The sequence below is a fragment of the Myotis yumanensis genome, unplaced genomic scaffold, assembly GCF_028538775.1.
Source record: "Myotis yumanensis isolate MYYU_CA2020_CCGP unplaced genomic scaffold, mMyoYum1.0.hap1 SCAF_8, whole genome shotgun sequence".
NCBI lineage: Eukaryota > Metazoa > Chordata > Mammalia > Chiroptera > Vespertilionidae > Myotis > Myotis yumanensis.
This window is the reverse complement of record NW_027223759.1, coordinates 24,068,740-24,086,474: the sequence shown is the minus strand read 5'-3', so window position 1 is coordinate 24,086,474 and position 17,735 is coordinate 24,068,740. Positions and strand designations below refer to the sequence as shown.

The following is a 17,735-nucleotide window of genomic DNA, read 5'->3' as shown; positions in this document are numbered from 1 at the left end:
TTTGCCCTCTTTCCCCTGGGTTGTCTCTCTCCCCTTGAGTGATGGTGAAAGCAGGGAAAGTCGAACAGATGGGACAACAAAGATATGTAACTACATGACTTATTGCCTGGTGTACAGGCACCGGATAACCATTTTACTTCATAACTCACATCCATTCCTTTCGTGATCTGTTCTGTGCAGTATCAACTCTCCCTAAGTCCTCCCTCAACCACCACCCCCTTAAGTGGAGCTGGTAGACAAGTGAGGATCTGCCTGTAATTACTGCTTAATTCATTTGCATGTGGATGTTCTCATTAAAATGTCATTAGCATGGGGGGGAGGGAGTCTGGTTGCCAGAGCAACCAGGAGTGGGGCAGGTGCAGTTCAGCCTCAAATGGATTCTGGGCTCTGTGGTCAAACTCCACCTGTATCCCTGGCTCCTATCACTCTTGTGATTGCCAGAATGAAAACATTCCGCAGCTTTACCCTCTTTATTTTGGCTGTAGTCTCTAGAATTTCTTGGTAACCTGTATGGTTCTGCCTGCTTTACTAATAACCCCTTTTATTTTAACTAGCCATGCTGGGGACTTTAACTTCTAGTCTGTGCTGTCCAATGCAGTAACTACTTGACACACAGGGCTACTGAACCCTTGAAATGGGATTAACTGGAATGTGTTGTAGGTGTAATAATAATATATACAATGGTCTTCAAAGACTTAGTATGGAAACAAGTGTAAATTATCTCAATAATATACGTAATTTTGAGTATATGTTGAAATGGTAATATTTCAGATATGTGGGGTTAAGTAAAATATATTCTTGACATTGATCTTGCCTAGCTTTTTTAATGACTACGGAAACATTTAAAATTAAATATGTGGTTGAGATATATGTTGTATATTGTATTTTTACAGGCAGCATTGTCCTAGACGATGCAGTTCTCTTCCAAATCTCCTCTCTAATCAGTACTGCCGTCCTAATCCTCAGAGGATTTACAGTAGCCGCCATTCTCTGCAGAACCTCCACACCTAATGCTTTCTGGATTGCCTGCTATTTGCTTGTTTTCACCATCATTTCATAGACACTCTTAGGGGTTAAGCAATTCAATTTTCCCATCAACACAGAAATTTGCTCTTAAAGCATCACTATGGATGCTTAACCAGGTTCTGCTTGAATCTCTCCCTGGGGCCATTGCTTTACAGAACAGCAGATAGAGGAAAATTCAAACCATAAGAAAGTTTTTCCTTACGTTGACAAGAAATCTGCATCCGCCTAAAGACTTCCCGCTGGTCTCAGTTCTGCCTTTGGGACAGAATAGAGCCGGGTGCTCCTCTTCAACATGACAGGCCTGCATTTACTTGAAGACAGCTGTCATGGTCGGCTACACTAAGCTTCTCTTTGTTAAACATTACCCACTGCCCTCAACAATTTCTCCTGAGTCACGGCCCCGAGGCCATGTGGCCTCCCCTCTCTGGATTTTTGTCATTTGTCACTGTCCCTGTACAAATGTGGAATCCAGGAAAGAACATCCAATTCCAGATGTGCCCACTACAGGACTAGTCTCCCTCTTCTCTGGATGCTGGGGTTTGGTTTATTCAGCCCAAGACAGCATTTGTTTGGTCCCCTTCTCCATCCCTCTGGTGACACATGTGAAGGTTTGCATTCACTAAACCTAGCAGACCTTTTTTATATAAACTGGTATAAACTCATAGCTTCTTGAAGTCAGATGTATATAATTGATCTTCTTTACATTGAAACCCAAGACAATAGTTCTCTCAGTAAAGTTGCACTTTGGTGCTTTATTCTATTGGTCCAATGTACCAAGAACATTTGAAGTCTCATTCTTGTTCAGCAAATTAGCTAGTCTCAGATGACATAAAAAATAAAACTATTGATTTTTTTATGTCATCGTAATCACTGATAAATGTGTGGCACTAGACAGAGCCATCTTCTCCATTATGATATGAAAGACTCTGTCAACTGTTTTTCTAAAATCAAGATACACTCTAGTGTTACCTGAGCTAACTATTCCACCAGAAAGAGGAACATTTGGCAACTATTTGTTGTGTGCCTACTATGTGCCAGAAATGTTTTAGGCACTGCGGTATGACTTAAATTTAGTGACACAATTTGAAGGCCTAGGAATTCCCTCTTCCTTCCCTATGTGTTTCTAAGCTGTCTCTCTAACAATCTGTTAGGATGGTTAGGATATTTTGCTAGAGATCCTTATTCATCTTACTGATTTATGATATTTGTAGTCGAACCTTTTGCTTTTCAAATAACAGGCTGCTGTTTGTTGCTTGCCAGGTTTACCATACCCCATTCATTCTCAGGGTATCTTAAAGATTATCAGCTATGATTCCATAATTATAGGAGTAAGTTATTTTTTTTCCTAGGAAGGAGTTAAATTGTACTTAGAGAGTTATAGTTCTTTACAATTGCTCTCTATTATTCTCTTTCTTTCCCCCCATCCTGAGAAAACTGTATCTGCCTTGGTTACCACTGCAGCCTGGCATCCAACACAGGGACTGATTTTTGATTTCTGAAATTTTCAATCACTTTTCCTTCCTGTCCCAGTTTGAAAGCCTATCTCTTTATCTTAGTGAAAAAGAAGGAAGATTAACTTAAACAGGTCATCTGCTTCCTTTCTTTTACTGTTAATATTAACATGTCATCAACAAAGGTGCTTCTTATTCATTTTCCAAAAGCAAAAGGTACACCCAGCTTTATATACATTATTTAAATCAAAACAATAAGATCCCAGTAGGCTCTCTTGATTTCTTTTCCTGAATTTAATAATAGATCACTGAAAGGCTCTGAATACTTGTCTTTCCCTTCTATACTGTTTCCAACTTATAAAAATGCAAAGATGTAGTCATTTAAAATAAAAAATGTATATAAACTGTCATCAGAGTTTCAATGGAGACAATTCATTAATTTGCAATTCGGGACTGATCTTTTTCTTTTGGTAGCTTCAGCAGAGCATATAATATCTTTCCATTAACACATTTTATTAAATGAAGTACTAAAATATAGTTAAGCTCATTATTCCCTGAATTCCAAGCTCAATATTTTCATTGTTACCAGTATTTCATATACATATGCCAGAGCGACTGGCAATATTTGTGTGGTTAAAATGGTCTAGTGTCATCCATTGAAATCTTTTGTATAGCAATGCTGTAGGGTCCCAGCGGAAAAATTCTAAGCAGGTGCTTTTGAAGAAAAAGATGATAAGTTGTTACTATCATGTTGCCAAAAGGTAAGTGATTATATAGAATTGAATGAATCTTGAAAAGTACTATAAGCTATGAGTTTAGTGTTCTGCATTTATAAATGTTACATCCACCCAGGTTGTATCTACTCATGTAATGAGAAGGCAAACTGTGAAAGAGTAATTTGTCTAATTCTGTCAAAATTATCATATCAATCATTTGTATATTTCAAAAGACAGTTTAAGTGCCTGAATTATGAAAATAATTACTTTATTTCTCCATTCCCTTTGCTCTGTGCCTATGAAGAGATAATCTGATAGACTATGTTTTTTTTTTCTTTTTAGAAAAGACAGTCATTTAACATTGTTACCACCCAATATAATCTCTGAAAACCTTTTACACTTCTGCATCTGGCTTCATTTGATCAATATTACCTTCTCATTTTTGCAGCAATTTTTTCCAAAACAAAGAGCAGCTTCTTTTTCAAAGTTATTTGTTAGAATAATGCAAATTAAAAATTGAAGCATAATATTGTAGGTTCTTTCTGTACAATATTGCAAAAACAGCCTAGAATTGAATTGGATCATGCTGCCTTGCTTAACTCAGTTAAAATCAGTAAACATAAATGCAAGTAGATACCAATCATAACTTTAATCAGATCTCAAGGTTTGCAATAACTTCAAATTATTTTGCTTGGTTTGTTTTTTCCACCAATAATTTAGTTTAATTTATCACCATACAAAATCTGAATAGGTTATCAAACTATTAAAATATATGTCTTTTAGGAAACCTGTAGCTCTCAGAGAGTCCTTATTTTTGCACCCAGTGAAAGATTTTGTTACAACTAGCACAAAAATTTTCTAACCAAAAAATAGCAATAGATTAACTAATTAAAATGCATCCATCTGTTGGTTGCTTGTTGACTTGTGATTTGAAACATGCAGATCTAAGTGGGTTGTTTTATTTATGAAGACCTTCTAACTGCAAGAGTTATAAATTCATAAGCTCGCATTCATAAACAAGACAAAGGTTAACATGACAAGAAAAGTTAAATATACAGAGCATTTTATATATTACTTTAATAGGTTTAAATTGCTAACATGTGATTTTGAAAAACAGAGCTTTTAAATACAAATTGGAAAATAAGTTTTAGCTATTATTTTTTGCAGAATTTTTATAGAACTCGAGTATTTACATACAAAAATATCATGTTGCAATTGACCCATTCGAAGTTTGCTTTGTTTATGAATAGTAGAGAATTACTTTGAAGTGATTGACTATGAAGCTTTATTCTTCCCCAAAGGAAAAAAAAAAAGTGTGGCAATTGCTAAAACTAGTATTGTATTCTATTGAAAGGAACCATCTAGAATCTAGAATATAGATTCTAGATGATCTTGATTTGAAATTGAGGATTAAAGAATTGTGATTATTCCTCCAACATCAAATAATCCAGAATCCAGGATCTTGCTGTCTAATATGACATTTCTTTCATTATTTAACACATTTTTGTAGTGTCTGAGCTAAATTATTGAATTTCCATCCTCTGCTTTGTTATTTTATGAACAGAACCCACATTCCATTGATTAAGATTTTGTCGCCAATGTTTGGGAAAAACTAACATCTGTATTTTGACTGACACCAGGAATAGGAAATTTTAGGAATAGGAAAAAAGTTACAGCTCACACTTTGTGATAGTCAAACAAAAAACCATATAAGCATGCACACATATTCCACAACAGAATAAGCCAAACAAATAAAATATTAAAGTATAAAAACAGAATAGTCTCCGCAATCTATGGTACATGGGAAGAAGGCAGTTCCCTACTGTGGAATAACAGTGAGTCTACTTCTGAAGTTTAGACTAAGGACAAATGGAAACAGTAAACTTTGGCAGAAAAATACTTGTGAAGCTCTTTGAAAACATTGTTCAGATGATTATCCTATATAATAAAAGGCTAATATGCAAACAGACCGAATAGCAGAATGACCAGTCGCTATGACTCACACTGACCACCAGGATGCTCAACACAGAAGATGCTCCCTGGTGGTCAGTGTGCTCCCACAGTGGGAGTGCTGCTCAGCAAGAAGCAGGCTCAAGGCTGGCAAGTGCAGTAGCAGTGGCAGGAGCCTCTCCTGTCTCCAGGGCAGCACTAAGGATGTCTGACTGCTGGCTTAGGCCCACATCCCCAAGGGCTCCCAGACTGCAAGAGGGCACAGGCCAGGCTCACCAACCGCGCCCCCCCCCCCCCAGCCCCCAGTGCACACATTTCATGCCCCAGGCCTCTAATTTTAAATAGAAATGTAGGGTCCAATTTATAAAAAGGTAATTTTCTGGCAATTACCTAGTGCTTCACCATTGAACACCAAATTAAGGTACAATAATATTAATAGCAAACAATGATTTTTTGTGTCAGGCGCTCTGTTTATGTAGGTAGATGAAGTATCTCAGTTAATTCCTATGACAATCCTAACGTAGGTATTACTCGTAGCCCATTTTACAGATAAAGAAAGCAAGGCATAAAGATAATTACTCTGTGAGATGAAGAGCAGACACCATGAGGGCTGACATGAGGTTAAATACTGCATAGACAGTTAGGGTCCTTTAACTACATGACACTCTTTCTTGCTTTGGCCATAAACTGTGAAACTTGAATTTGGGTCTCAATAAAGTTATAAATTACATGTCATGGGTGGTGGAGGTCATGTTCAAATGGGCAAAACCTTCAATGTTAAATCTGTAACTGGGTCACTATGCCATGTCCATGAGGCAATAGATTTTTATACAATGCTTAATTATGACCATATTTTTGAAAGATCAGTCCATCTTAAATTTTTCATGATTCCTGAAAAATGTGAGACCAGGATAAAAATTTAAAAACATTAGTTTCTCTAAATCTTATTTAAATCACCAATTTGAATCTTGTAAGCCATCTTAAGTTTTAAGCAGACTTGCTGAAAATTAGCTAAGCTATGTGTTTATTTTGGGTTTTATTCCTCTTTTGTTGGGAACACTCAAATAATCAGCTAAAAGAAGAGCAAATGTTGGTGGCTTTGGGATACAAGCTACTGAAATCAAAATCTACTGCAGAGACAATGGGGAATGTAATTAGATATTCTGTTTACAGAGTGGTCACATTTGTCCAATATGGTACAACACAAGGCCATTCATTTTGGTTTGGCATCAAGCAAGTAATTGTGTGAAAATCTGCATTTATTCCACAAATGGCTATAATGGATGGGCCGCATAAGAAAAGTCAATGCAAAGGCTATGTGGTCATAGAAAAGAAGTAAACCTTCCACAGTTTGGGGAAATTTTTCACCATCAGTTAACTCAATTTTGCTTCATAGATTAATTACAACCTAAATTATTTGGACTACATATACAGGAAAACACCCCTTCAAACGCAGTGTAACTACCTACTGAAATTCATTTTTATGGTTATTATTTCCCAAATAAAGTACACTGAGTATAAATGGAAAAATGTATTTCCATGGTAAAGAAAGAATTAAGAATAAATTCAATATTATGAAGTTAAAAGCAGAAATCAATAACTTATTTTGAGGGTTAAAGAGGCAATTGTATGCAGATGCCAAATTTTAAGTTCATTTTTTCTTTAACAATCAACTATTCTTCCCCTTTAACCCACATAAGTTAGCTTTTATATAAGCTTTTGTTCTGAGTTAAAAGGTAGGAGTGTATTACTCCAAGTCATATTCTTTCGTGATAACATACCAGTGACTTACCAAGAGTATTTCTGGATTTATGTGAGTTTGCACCTACGAATGTGCATATGTGTGTGTGATATTTGCACAGATAATCTCCGGGTACACTTTTTATTTAAATACCCCAAACCAACCCAAATTGAATTCTAAAGATTAATATTTTTCTTGGCATTATCTTACTAAAAAATCAATTTACTAAAAGCCTATTTCTATCCACAACCAAGTGTAACTTATGGGAGGTTTCCAGAATTTTAAAATATTAATTCCAAATACTGCTTCATTGGATCTCACCAATTTTATGATTTTGAAAATTAATCAACTGTCAAAAAAGTTTAACTCTAAGTGATATTCGAGTTAAATAATGTATCTGTGTTTTATCAGAACAAACTACAGAACTATATCTTTTAAGTGGAATCTGTGTAAACAGAGACTAATCAATAATCAATAATATAGCTTTAATTTTAAAAGCTAAAGGCTTTACTATCGCCGAGACTCTTCAGATGGGTGTGTGTGTGCATCTGTGTGTGTATAATTTCCCAGAATTATTTACATTAGGACTTACTCGCTTTCTTACACTCAGTACCAGAAGAAGCACTGCGTTTGAAGATTAACTGTGGTCAGAAAAAAATAGAATCACGAAATTATGTTCTTGGTACTTATTAAGTTTACACTCTTCTTAAGGCACTGGTGAATCAAACATTTGTGGAGCATTCCCCATGGATTTTCCAAGCATCTGTGTTGACATCCCAAATAAACTCCAGGGCTATAAAGTTATTTACTCTGGTTTATTGGTTACACCCTTGCCCCTGAATAACTGCTGCTTGCCTTTTGGCTGATAGAGGAGAAACCCAATTGTTACACATGACCATCCTCCCAGACAGACAGCAAAACAGACCTCGGATATAGGATGATGAACGAATATTCAAATTTATATCATTTTTTGAACTATAATATTCAAATTTATATATTATTTTTTCTTTATATCTTCTTATCTCCAATGCAACAAAATTAAAAATAGAAATCAAATACAAGTAAAATATGAGTATAGTTAACGCAAAGGGAAAGGATAATACATGACTATGTTACAATGCATTCAATATTTTAAATGACACATATCTTAAATGAAACAGAGGCAAATATATTTCATTTCTTGTAACAAGGTAAACATCAGTCTGTTTATTTTTAGAGAATCTCAGGGCTGCTAGTGACTTAGGCATAAGCTTGGAACATTTTGTTTAAAGATCCTGCAACTTCAGCTGATCAGAAATATGTCAAATTTAAGAGACTCGGAATGCAGGTGGCCCCAAATAAAAATAAAGTGATTAAAATAAAGCCCGCATTTTAATACAAACGTCAACATTTTAATTTGTGCTAATGACCTATCTGACTTTTCAGGAAAGTAACCTACTGTACAAATAGAATTGTCTTAATAGTGTGGCTTCATATTATAGGATGCCAACTCCTTCCAATATTGACATGAAATCATACAGGATGCAATCTGTACAAAGTCATAAGCAAAAGATGCCTCCAGCTACTCCTCTCCAATTAGCTAGAAGAATACTCCCCAGAGTAATTTTAGGAAGAGATGTTAGTACTTACAGGTCAGCTAAGAACCACTCAATCCAAGAAAGGGGAAGCTAGACACATCGGACCACTCACATTAGGAGAGGAACCAGAACTATTCTTGGGTGCCAACCTCCTGATAAATTTCAACAAGGGAACTTTTTCTTCTCATCAACAAGACTTGGAATGCTTGCCCTCCCCCGACCCCCAGGTTATTTCACAGTGCATTGGTGCTGGGCTACAGATGCCAGGGGTTTGGTGGAAGTGTTTGCATTTTCCCTGTGTGTTTGAGAGAGCAGTTTTTGAAGGGCTGTGGACTAAAACCCTCCCACCACTAGTCTCCCACCCCCAGCTTTGGGAGAATTGGTTATGCCCCCACCCTTCCCCCGCAAACTCTTTCCAGCTAAATGTAGTGCTGGGCCTCAGGAGGCCTCGGTATACAAAGCTTCCATCCAAGGCTGTCACTTGACTGACAGCAAAAAGGTTGCAGGGAGATGGACAGCTGTGTGTAGGTGGACATGGAGAAAAAAGAGAGTTGAGCAGATTAAATCAGAACACAGCCAGGGGAAGGTTCTAAATCACAGACCTTTCCAGACTTAGATGGCTTTAGGAGCTTTAAAGCCGGCTAATCTTATTTTTAATCAAAGTCAGGTTTTTAAAACAAGGATTCAAGTTTATAAATAGATGGGTATCTAGAACACATAAATACACATTGTCAAGTGGTGCAAGAAGTGGATTGCTCAAGAAAGCTATCTGTGGAAAGACACAGAGCGTCCTGAAATGTCCTCATCACCTTGGCAGTTCAACCTCTGCAGTGATTTCTGCATTGCAAATGTAATTCTTGGAGTCACTTGACAAGGGTGGCCTGCTAAGCACTATGGGCACAACTAGACATTCATCAAAGTATCTTAAATGATAACAATCTGACTGAAAACTATAAAAGGTTCAGGAGAGAACATAATGAGACACACAGAGGAAGTGGAGCCCGGCTTGACTGAGCTGCAATAAGCTGGCCATTTAATGGGACAGACTTGATTAACTTCCTGCTGATGTTCAATTACCTCTGATAGGTGTCTCATGTAATGTAAATAAGCAGGTTGGAGAGGCAGCGATGGGACCACTCTTTTATATATGTATATTTTTTTATTGAATTCAGAGAGGGAGGGAGAGGGAGAGAGAGTAGAAACATCAATGATGAGAGAGAATCATTGATTGGCTGCCTCTTACACGCCCCCTACTGGAGAACAAGCCAGCAACCTGGGCATATACCCTTGACTAGAATCAAACCTGGGACCATTCCATCTGCAGGCCCATGCTCTATCCACTGAGCCAAACCAGCTAGGGACCTCACTCTTAAAGCTCACGTGTGTTGGAATCCCTCTCATTATCACCTGTGCAGGTTTGGGTTCAAATTTGTTTTAATTCAGAGCTGCAGGAAATAATGGTGAGAGATACTTAAAAGCGATGACCTATATTATGCCATATGTTAATCCTGAAACTGACGTGAAGTATCAAATCTCAGGAAATAAATCTTACCTACAATATTATCTATAATAATAAAAGCATAATATGCTAATTAGACTGGATGACCTTCCGGACGAAGCTGTGGCTGCAGGGGCCGAGGCCGAGGCAGCCATTGTGGCGGTGGGGGCCGAGCCCCTTGCACAAATTTTGTGCATTGGGCCTCTAGTATTTTATATAAATGTTCAATGTAGAAAAATTATTTATCCCAAACTGGGAAAACACAGTGTCTAATTCAGATGGAGATGATTAAGGGTGGCCTTACTAGAAGGCAACTTTCATACACAGTCACAAATTTAAATAATAAATCTCATGGGAATACCATTCTTCGTGTTTTAATGCCTATTTTAAAACTCCTCTCATTGTCCAGCAAAAAGAAAACCAGGGGTGTGTACACATAGAATTGAATGAGAAGAAAAACAAATAATTGAATTGATATACTTTAAATGTCAGCTTGAGTCAAATGATCCGTTACTAACTGAATTTCTTTTTACCTTCCTACTTCAAATAACTTATTGTTTGCCTGAATTGAAGCCAATTTATTTATTCAGAGATAGTCAAGGTCTAAGAAAAAGTGATCCCACATATAACTAAGTAAAAGAGGGCTGATAACAGAGTACATTTTAAAGTTGTACGATGAATGTATTTGCATAAACTCTTGAGTTAGCATTCATTTTATATGAATTGTTCATTTTTTTTAAACATCATATGTCCTGAAAGTCCCCAAATAATGCCAGTTCTAACCAAACCATGTTTATGAATCTCACTTTTGTATTTCTTTACATGAGGAGTTTGTTTATATTCAATTGATTTTAATAAGATTTCATTAGTTTATAGTGATTCTCAAGTAAAATATAATTTTCAGCAAAAAGCCTAAACTATGTTTCTTGGAGGTTGACAGAATTTCTTCCTTAGTTCTTTAAGTAAATGGTCAAGAAGCATAATCTTTTGCAGGCAAAAAGCTTTTCCTGTTTACTAATTGGCATGAATGAGTAGGTTAAAGAAAAAATACATAAATATGATTTCAAAAGTACCATTTTCATTATAGTATGCTAATAAAGTTCCATTATCTAAACAAGTATTTAAGGGTTTGTATCTAACATAAAAATACATTATCTGTCACTTTAGACACCTTTAGAATATTGAGAGATCTTTTAAAAGTACAAAATAAATGTTTGGGATGTAAGTCTGCTTTAGACAATGATAGAGGAAAGAAAAGTTAGGTTCCCAAACTTAATAGTCTCATGATGTAGTAAATCATTAATTATGTCCATGGTCATTTTGGTTTCTTTTCTTACAGCATTTCATTGCAATTACACGTTGTATTTCAGAAGGAAAAAAAAGGTTGTTACAGTATTTTTCATAAATTGGTTCTTTAACCAAATAATTATTTCTTTTTTAAAAAGGTTTAAAAATTGTACCAGTTTATGTTATTCCTATATAGTATCATTAGTTTTTTCATCATAAACAATTGTAATTTCAAAAGCTCTCTTAATGATCATAAATCAACATAGCTATTACATAGTAAGGTATTTAATGGCTAAAATATTGAATAGCTGTAACTTGAAGGTTTATGTAGATATTTGGAGTTAGAATGAGTGGAGACCACTTAACAAATGTTGTATTGAAGGCTTCCAAGTAAAAAGCATTTTACATTTCTTTGGAGGCATGACTTTCATGCATAAAAAATAAAGCAGTTTTGATATTTTTTTAATATATTTTATTGATTTTTTACAGAGAGGAAGGGAGAGAGACAGAGAGTTAGAAACATCAATGAGAGAGAAACATCAATCAGCTACCTCCTGCGCATCTCCCACTGGGGATGTGCCCGCAACCCAGGTACATGCCCTTGACCGGAATCGAACCTGGGACCCTTCAGTCCGCAGGCCGACGCTCTATCCACTGAGCCAAACTGGTTTTGGCAGTTTTGATATTTAACTCACATTCCCAATGCAGTCAAAACCATGAACATGATCTCCTTTGAATTCCTCCTGAGAAAGTTTCATCATCTCCACAAACTGTTTCATTCTAGGGATCTGGAGTTTTGCAGGACTAAACTGAGTGTCTTCCTCTTTGTCTTCCGCCCTCTCCTAGTCTCCAGGAGAATGAAAGTTTCCTCATGGTTTGTACTCAGCTCTCACATCCCCTTGGGGTGGGTGTCATGCCCGGTCAAGGGTGGGAAGAAACCTTTGACATCTTAAACATGTGCTGCTTGGCACATAGTAGGTGCTTGAGAAATGTTTGTTAGAACTGAACTAAACTTTAGGAACAGTACCAACGTTTCAAAAAAGTCTTGCTCCCTTGAGACCCCCAACCTTTCTTTCTTGTCCTTTTCCATCTCAGTGACTCCAAAAGACTCTTCCTGTGTCTTGCTTTCATCTTTCTGATTCATCAAGACCTGAGTTCTGTGGCCATCTTTCCCATTCAGGTGGAAAGGCCTAACAAAGAAATCGCATCAAAGCCTTCACACTAAAAGATGAAATCTGCAACAGGCCCCCCCTGGGAGCTTTAGGAAGCCCAGCAAATGTTCTTCTGGGTTGCTATATGTCAGGAGACAATCTTATGGTTGGGAGCATTCTTTTGTTTGTTTGTTTATTTCTGACAAAGGTGAGCATTTCATCAGGCAAAGCTTTGGTTACTTATTACCACCAATATTAGACTTGGCTGTGGGAATTTTGATTGCTCACATCTTGTTTCACTCAATTATTTTTGAGACTACTATTTTTGGAGACAAATGCAATCCCTAGGTTTGAATCCAGTTGAGTCATCTAGTAATGTGAGTTGAGTATGAACAATGAAAGAAGGGAAGAATTTATAATTCATTTTCTCCTCTGCTCTAGGAGGTGATGAAATAAAGCATTCTCTTCTCATGGAGTACACAAGGCTAACCACAGTGCCTACTTTCCTTGTGGTAGGGATGATTCAAGCTAAGTAAATTATTTCCCGTTTAATAATATTAAAATGTTAATGCTAAATGGATAATATAAATGATTAATATTAATTATTAACTATTAAATAATTCTTAATGAAATATTACTTAAGAGTAATATTTCATAGTAATAACTACCTACCTACCATATGTCAGATACTATACTCTAATGCTCTTCAAAATTCATTCCATTTTTAGAAGAATCACATAACAACTACAGTTCACAGATGAAGAAACCGTATCTCAGAAAGGTTAAGTACCTTACCCAAAGACACACAGCTAGTAGAAGACCTGTCACAAATTAAACCAGGGATGTCTGTCTTGAAAACCCTGATTCTGGCAATGACACTGGAGGCTCCTTTTTATTGATTAAAAAAGAAAAAAAAAGAAAAAAGGCTGAAGTCCATCTACATTAGCTAAAAATTCTGGCAGAGTGGGTTCATTTCATTCTCACCCTCTCTCCTGTCTTCCATGCATTCTCTTTATCATTGCTTATTTGCCCACAGGTCAAAGGCCCTTTTCTCATTACTTTGGTGAAAGTGGCCCTCCACTTCGTGGTGAAAACTCTGGGAGACTTGGTGCTATTTTAAAATGTCTTTAGAATTTAGAAATGCCTTTAAAATTCAACTTTAATTCAACTTAGCATTTAAAATATACTTTGCAGCTCAAGTCTTTGTTATAGGTACTGTACAAAAAGAAAAATTTGAAAATTATTTACTATGTTTCTTAAGCTTATGAGCATATATATTTTGACATGTCTCTTAATGGACTCAAGAAGACCTCAAATTCTTACAGCAGTTGGGGGAGGAGGACATTTTTACTCAAGAGTCAAGCTAATTTATCTTAAAAGTAGGTGATTTAGGTACTGTTTGAAAGTGTGGTATTCTGTTGCATGCTTATGACTTCACTGGACAATTGATTTGTAGTAAATGCTCTCAAATGTTTGAAAAGTCCTGAGAATTTCCCAATCAAGTGGGAGGTTCTGCATTTGATGGTGCACCAGGGCCACCATCATATTTTCATTGTTACCCTATTTTTAGGAATAATGCCGTGTGTTCCATTAGAACACTTGTCCCCAGGTAGTCAGAATGGACAGAAGAATTTCCACCAGCTCATTTCTGACCTTCGCCCAGAAATGCTTTCAAGAGGAAGTTGTAGTTCAGTTTTTCCGAGTTAGCATTTCCAGCCTCGTGGCTCCCCAGATTATCGGGCTGCTCTAAAGCCTAAAAAGGGATACCGGAAGAAAAATCGGAAGAAAAAAGGGGAAGTCACTGAATGTGCCCTAGCAAATGAGCCTTGCTTTCAGGCAGCTGTGGCTGGGAAGCCTTTGTTTAATATTCAGAGTGTATATGGGGGTGGGGGTGGGGGGTGTTTTAGAAATTTTGCTGTTTTTAAGGAGGCAGGCAGTCAATTTTCCATTTCAACCACACATACATGCAAAACTCAGATTTTTGCAAAGAGGCAACCAGCTACTATTTAAAATGTTTTAAACGGAATTCAGATGGCTCTTTTCCCTTCTGAGTCTGTGTGCCAAATGACAGAAACCAATATTCATCTTCCTTTTCCCCAAACCCAGGAGGACACATGAAAGAACCTAGAAACGCATTCCTTAAAGGAATTCGGACATTTCCTTTAAATAATTTATATACGCACATACGTATATATCCCCCGTGTGCATTTCCCCCCTTTTTACTCGTGTGAAAGCAGCAGCTACAATAACTGAGATCCACATCCTCAGACTGTGACATTTCAGCAGGTCTTGCACTGAGAAGCCAAAATGCCTGGAGCTGCTCAAGCTGTCTCCCTCTCTCTTGTCCACGGGCTCACAGCTCCTGCCCAGCGCCTCGCCGAGCGCGCTCCGGCAAAAGTTGCCCATCTTGTTAGCCCGGGTCTGAGTTTGCACGAGTGAGTCACGGAGGAGACACGATGTGCTACGGAGGCCAATGACCTGAAATCGTGGCCGCAATGTGCTCTTTCCTCCGCACTGACTCGCACCCCTCCCCTGTTATCTAGGATTCCTTTTTTTGGGGGGGGCGGGGTGGGGGTGGACAGCAAGTACTCAGACAACCCCTGGGATGTTGACTATGAGCTTCTCCTTGAAATGTTTTTCCGATTCTGTAATCTGTTGGCTAGAAGCGCGACAGGACAGGACTACCAGGTTTTCTCCACCGCCGCCAGCCACTACACTTAGCGGCGGCTGGGTGCGCCAGAAATGGGCGGGTAGATGAAAAGATACCGCACCCACAAACCTCCTTTCTCCTTTCTGCGGGATGCCAGTTGCGCGTTGCGGTCTTTGTCCGCTCGCCCTTCAGCGGGCGCCGCGCACTCCCGAAGATGGCCGGCAGGTGGCGCAGTTGGTTCACGCTGAGCCGCTGCCAGGAAAGGCTCTTCCACCTCCCGGAGGTCGCCCTCCCTCTGGGACCCAGGCTCCGGAGGAAAACCCGGCCCAATCCCCGAGGGAGCCAGAGGAGGCGCGGCCTGGCAGAAAGGAAAGAGGGATGCCTCATCTGAGAACGAGACCCCTGCAAACGTCTGGAGAAATGCACCGAGCCGCGTCGGGGTCCAATTCCCGGGCTACTTTGCTATCTCAGGACGGCGCTCAGGTGGCTGCGCCTGCGGCCAGGCTTTGGGGGACCCATCAGGGCCAAATGGCGCCTGCGCCCCCGGGGAGTCAACAGTGACACCGGGGCACGTCGGCAGGGGCAGATGAGCAGATGAGCAGATGAGCAGATTTCTGCGGGTCCCGCTGCCCACCAGCGTCTCCTGGGGCAGGGAGAACAGTCGGGCGGAGCGCAGAGTTGGCACAGCCGCTCCGGGCAGCTTCCGAGTTCCCATTTGCGAAGTCCGGTCAGCGGTGGGCCACCACATTCCCACCTAAGCCCTTGGCTTCTATTCCCCGCGTCTGGGACTTGCCAGGTCCGGTTCCAGGGACTCCCCCCGGGAAACACACAGTTGGCTCCCTGCCGGCAGTGCCATCCCGGAGCGCCTTGCCGCGGTGGGGAGTCAGGACCGGGGTGAGCCCCCAGGCGTGAGCGCAGAGATGGGGTTGAAGGGGCTTCTCCGTCGCTGCAAAGTCATTCGTTCCGCTTCAGAGCGGAGACAGTGACTGAGCCCAGGCGCCGCACTAGACGACGGGGACCGATCAGGTCGCTCTCAGGTATCTAGGGGGTCTGGGGAATGGGGTCAATCAAGCCATAGAATCCCCTCCAAAGAGCATTTCATAAAGAGATGCGCAATAAAGACACGAAATAGGACAGGGTAGCAGAGTGAGGCTGTGCCGGGCTCCGGAGTGCGTGTGCAGCCACAGCCCCGGCGCACGGGACCAAAACGCCTCGACCCTCAGGAAAGAGCAACAGCAAAGAGGCTGGCCAACTTTATACTTATTTTATTACACTAAAAGGACCTTTGCCTCCTTCTCAACCCGTCGTAGGGGGAAGAGGGAATTGCCAACCTTTCCTCGGGCTCCCCCCTAACCAATTCAGAGACTTTCTAAGCTCCCTCCCCGGCCCAGCAGCTGGACCCCTGAGGTGAGGTCTGGGGACCCCGTCGACTCCCTCGGCGGGGGCTGGGACCCACGCCAATCTTGCCCCCTCAAGCCCCGGGAGCCCAGAGGGGCGGGAATTCAAGGCGGGCTCGGCTCCGTGGGGGCGGGGCCATGCCGCCGGGTCTACGCCACTATTGGCCGCGGGCCCCGGACTGACGGGTGGGCGTCACGGGCCGGGCCCACCCCCTTGGCAATGTCTTCAGCCTGCTGCACTCCTAACTTAAGCATTTATTCCACTGGGATAGAAGCGGTAGGAGCAGCGTTGGCACCGGCGAACCATGGCTGGGATTTTCTATTTCGTCCTCTTTTCGTTTCTCTTTGGGACTTGCAACGCTGTCACCGGTTCCAGGGTGTACCCCGCGAACGAAGGTAAGAGTGGGGCGGCTTTTCTGCTGTCGAGGACAGAGAGGGGACGATCCGCGGGTGATTTTTTCCTGGGGAGCGTGAGGCCGGCGAGTGTTGGGGGGAGAGGACGGGGATCCCCGCGTGAGCAGTGCTCTCAGACTCGAGAGAAAGGAGCCGGGGAGAGGGGATCCGCCAAGAGGAGGCACCGGGCGGCGGAGTGTCCTGACCCGTGCGGTGACCCGTGCCTGCGGCGAGACTGCCCAAGTTTGTAGCAAAAGGACAAAGTTTGTCAGCATCCGCCGCGAGGCCAGTTCGAAGCGCCCCGAGGGGATACACGGGAGCCAACGCTAGGATTAAACATAATAATTCTGTGGCCCAAGCCCTCGCTACCACCACTCCCTCACCCAGCCCCAGTCGACGGGAGAACGGAAGCCTGGAGCCCGGAGAGGGCTGGGTGCTCCCGGGCTCTTAGGGAAGCCGTGCGAGCAGTGGTTTCTGCCAAGTTTCCCGAGCCCTGCGCTTCCCGGGACCGGGCTGCGGAGCCTCCGCTGCGCAGCAGGAGCGGTGCGGCTCGCCGGCTGCCGGTGACCTGATTTCTAGCATCCGGCGTCAGTCACCTTTCTTCTTGCTGGGCTCCGGCTCCCCGAGGTGCGAAAGCAGGTCTAAGGGGCCCACGCTCCTCAGATCACCCCGTAGACCTGGGCAACCCGCCGGCAAGTTAAACGGACTCGAGTTTTTGCTTTTCGCCCCAGAACTGTGCACGGGGTTAGTTTGGGGAGAACGTGCGGAACGACTGGACCCGTCTCGGCGCTCGGTGTTTGGCGCGTCTGTTCGGACGTGCTGGAAGGATTGTGTGTCTGTGTAGGGGAGGTGGGGGTTGATCATGTAGTTTCTGATGATCTCAGAGAAAAGAGAGTTG

General features: G+C 41.0%; 1 protein-coding gene across 3 annotated transcripts in view; it reads left to right on the top strand.

The window, feature by feature from the left end:
* The first annotated feature begins 16,717 nt into the window (after positions 1-16,717).
* Positions 16,718-17,735, top strand: part of EPHA4 (EPH receptor A4) — a 134,651-nt gene continuing 133,633 nt past the window's right edge. For all 3 annotated transcript variants that reach the window (XM_070422231.1, XM_070422232.1, XM_070422233.1), the window contains exon 1: positions 16,718-16,840. In XM_070422231.1, the coding sequence (XP_070278332.1) occupies positions 16,750-16,840 (91 nt within the window). In that variant the 5' untranslated portion in view covers positions 16,718-16,749. The remainder of the gene's footprint in view (positions 16,841-17,735) is intronic.